This window comes from Monopterus albus, unplaced genomic scaffold (genome assembly GCF_001952655.1).
Source record: "Monopterus albus unplaced genomic scaffold, M_albus_1.0 scaffold292.1, whole genome shotgun sequence".
Lineage (NCBI taxonomy): Eukaryota > Metazoa > Chordata > Actinopteri > Synbranchiformes > Synbranchidae > Monopterus > Monopterus albus.
The window spans coordinates 820,615-821,785 of NW_018128172.1; the positions used below are offsets into that span (position 1 = coordinate 820,615).

At 50.6% G+C, this 1,171-nt stretch overlaps 1 protein-coding gene across 1 annotated transcript in view; it reads left to right on the forward strand.

Annotated features, from left to right (window-relative positions):
* LOC109973464 (myosin-9) overlaps window positions 1–1,171 on the forward strand; it is a 32,664-nt gene that overhangs the window by 24,255 nt on the left and 7,238 nt on the right. The window contains exons 23-26 of the mRNA XM_020623083.1: window positions 10–138; window positions 398–521; window positions 671–842; window positions 962–1,169. Coding sequence (XP_020478739.1) covers window positions 10–138; window positions 398–521; window positions 671–842; window positions 962–1,169 — 633 coding nt within the window. The remainder of the gene's footprint in view (window positions 1–9; window positions 139–397; window positions 522–670; window positions 843–961; window positions 1,170–1,171) is intronic.

The following is a 1,171-nucleotide window of genomic DNA, read 5'->3' on the forward strand; positions in this document are numbered from 1 at the left end:
GCCTTGGAGCAGCAGCTGGATGAGGAGGAGGCAGCCAGACAGAAGCTGCAGCTGGAGAAGGTCACCCAGGAGGCCAAGTTGAAGAAGATAGAAGAGCATGTTATGGTTCTTGATGATCAGAACAACAAACTAAACAAGGTTAGGATGAAGTGCATCAGGTTTTTCTGCACTGGAGCCTCTTGCTGCTGATGTGCTTGAATCTTTCAGCTAATGGACTCAGTGGTTCTTGATGATCAGAACAACAAACTAAACAAGGTTAGGATGAAGTGCATCAGGTTTTTCTGCACTGGAGCCTCTTGCTGCTGATGCACTTGAATCTTTCAGCTAATTGACTCAAAATACCAAACCAACGTGTACTGTCTCTGGGTTACTTACTGTTAAATGTCTCTGAATACAGGAGAAGAAGTTGCTGGAGGAGAGGATCTCCGAGTTCACCACCAACCTGGCAGAGGAGGAGGAGAAGTCAAAGAGCCTGCAGAAACTAAAGAACAAACATGAGGCCATGATCACAGACCTGGAGGGTAGGAAGAGAGTATCATAGGGACAGCACAGTCACCTGCACGGTGGCTGTTTTAGATTCCACTGGGCCTAAACAGAACAAGGTGTTATCACAGTTTCCAAGCTTCGCTGTTTTCTTCCTGCCTTTAATGTATTTGTCCTTTTTTGTCAGACCGCCTGCGCAGGGAGGAGAAGCAGCGTCAGGAGCTGGAAAAGAACCGGCGCAAGCTGGAGGGCGACTTTACTGAGACCCACGACCAGATTTCTGAGCTGCAGGCCCTGATCGCTGAGCTCCGTGCCCAGCTAGCCAAGAAGGAGGAAGAGCTCCAGGCAGCTTTAGCCAGGTGTGTGCAAACTCTGCAGCTCACTGTTGGAGTAGCTCAGAGGTTCATCTGAAGGATAAGTGTTTGCCATTGCACACAGTCCATTAGTTTTCGCTTTTGTTGACCTTCTCGTCCTCAAGGATCGAGGAGGAGGCAGCACAGAAGAACCTGGCGCAAAAGAAGATCCGTGAGTTGGAGGCTCAGCTCTCTGAATTGCAGGAGGACTTGGAGCTGGAGAAGCAGGCTCGCGCCAAGGCCGAGAAACACCGCAGGGACCTGGGAGAAGAACTGGAGGCCCTGAAGACTGAGCTGGAGGACACTCTGGACTCCACTGCTGCTCAGCCGGAACT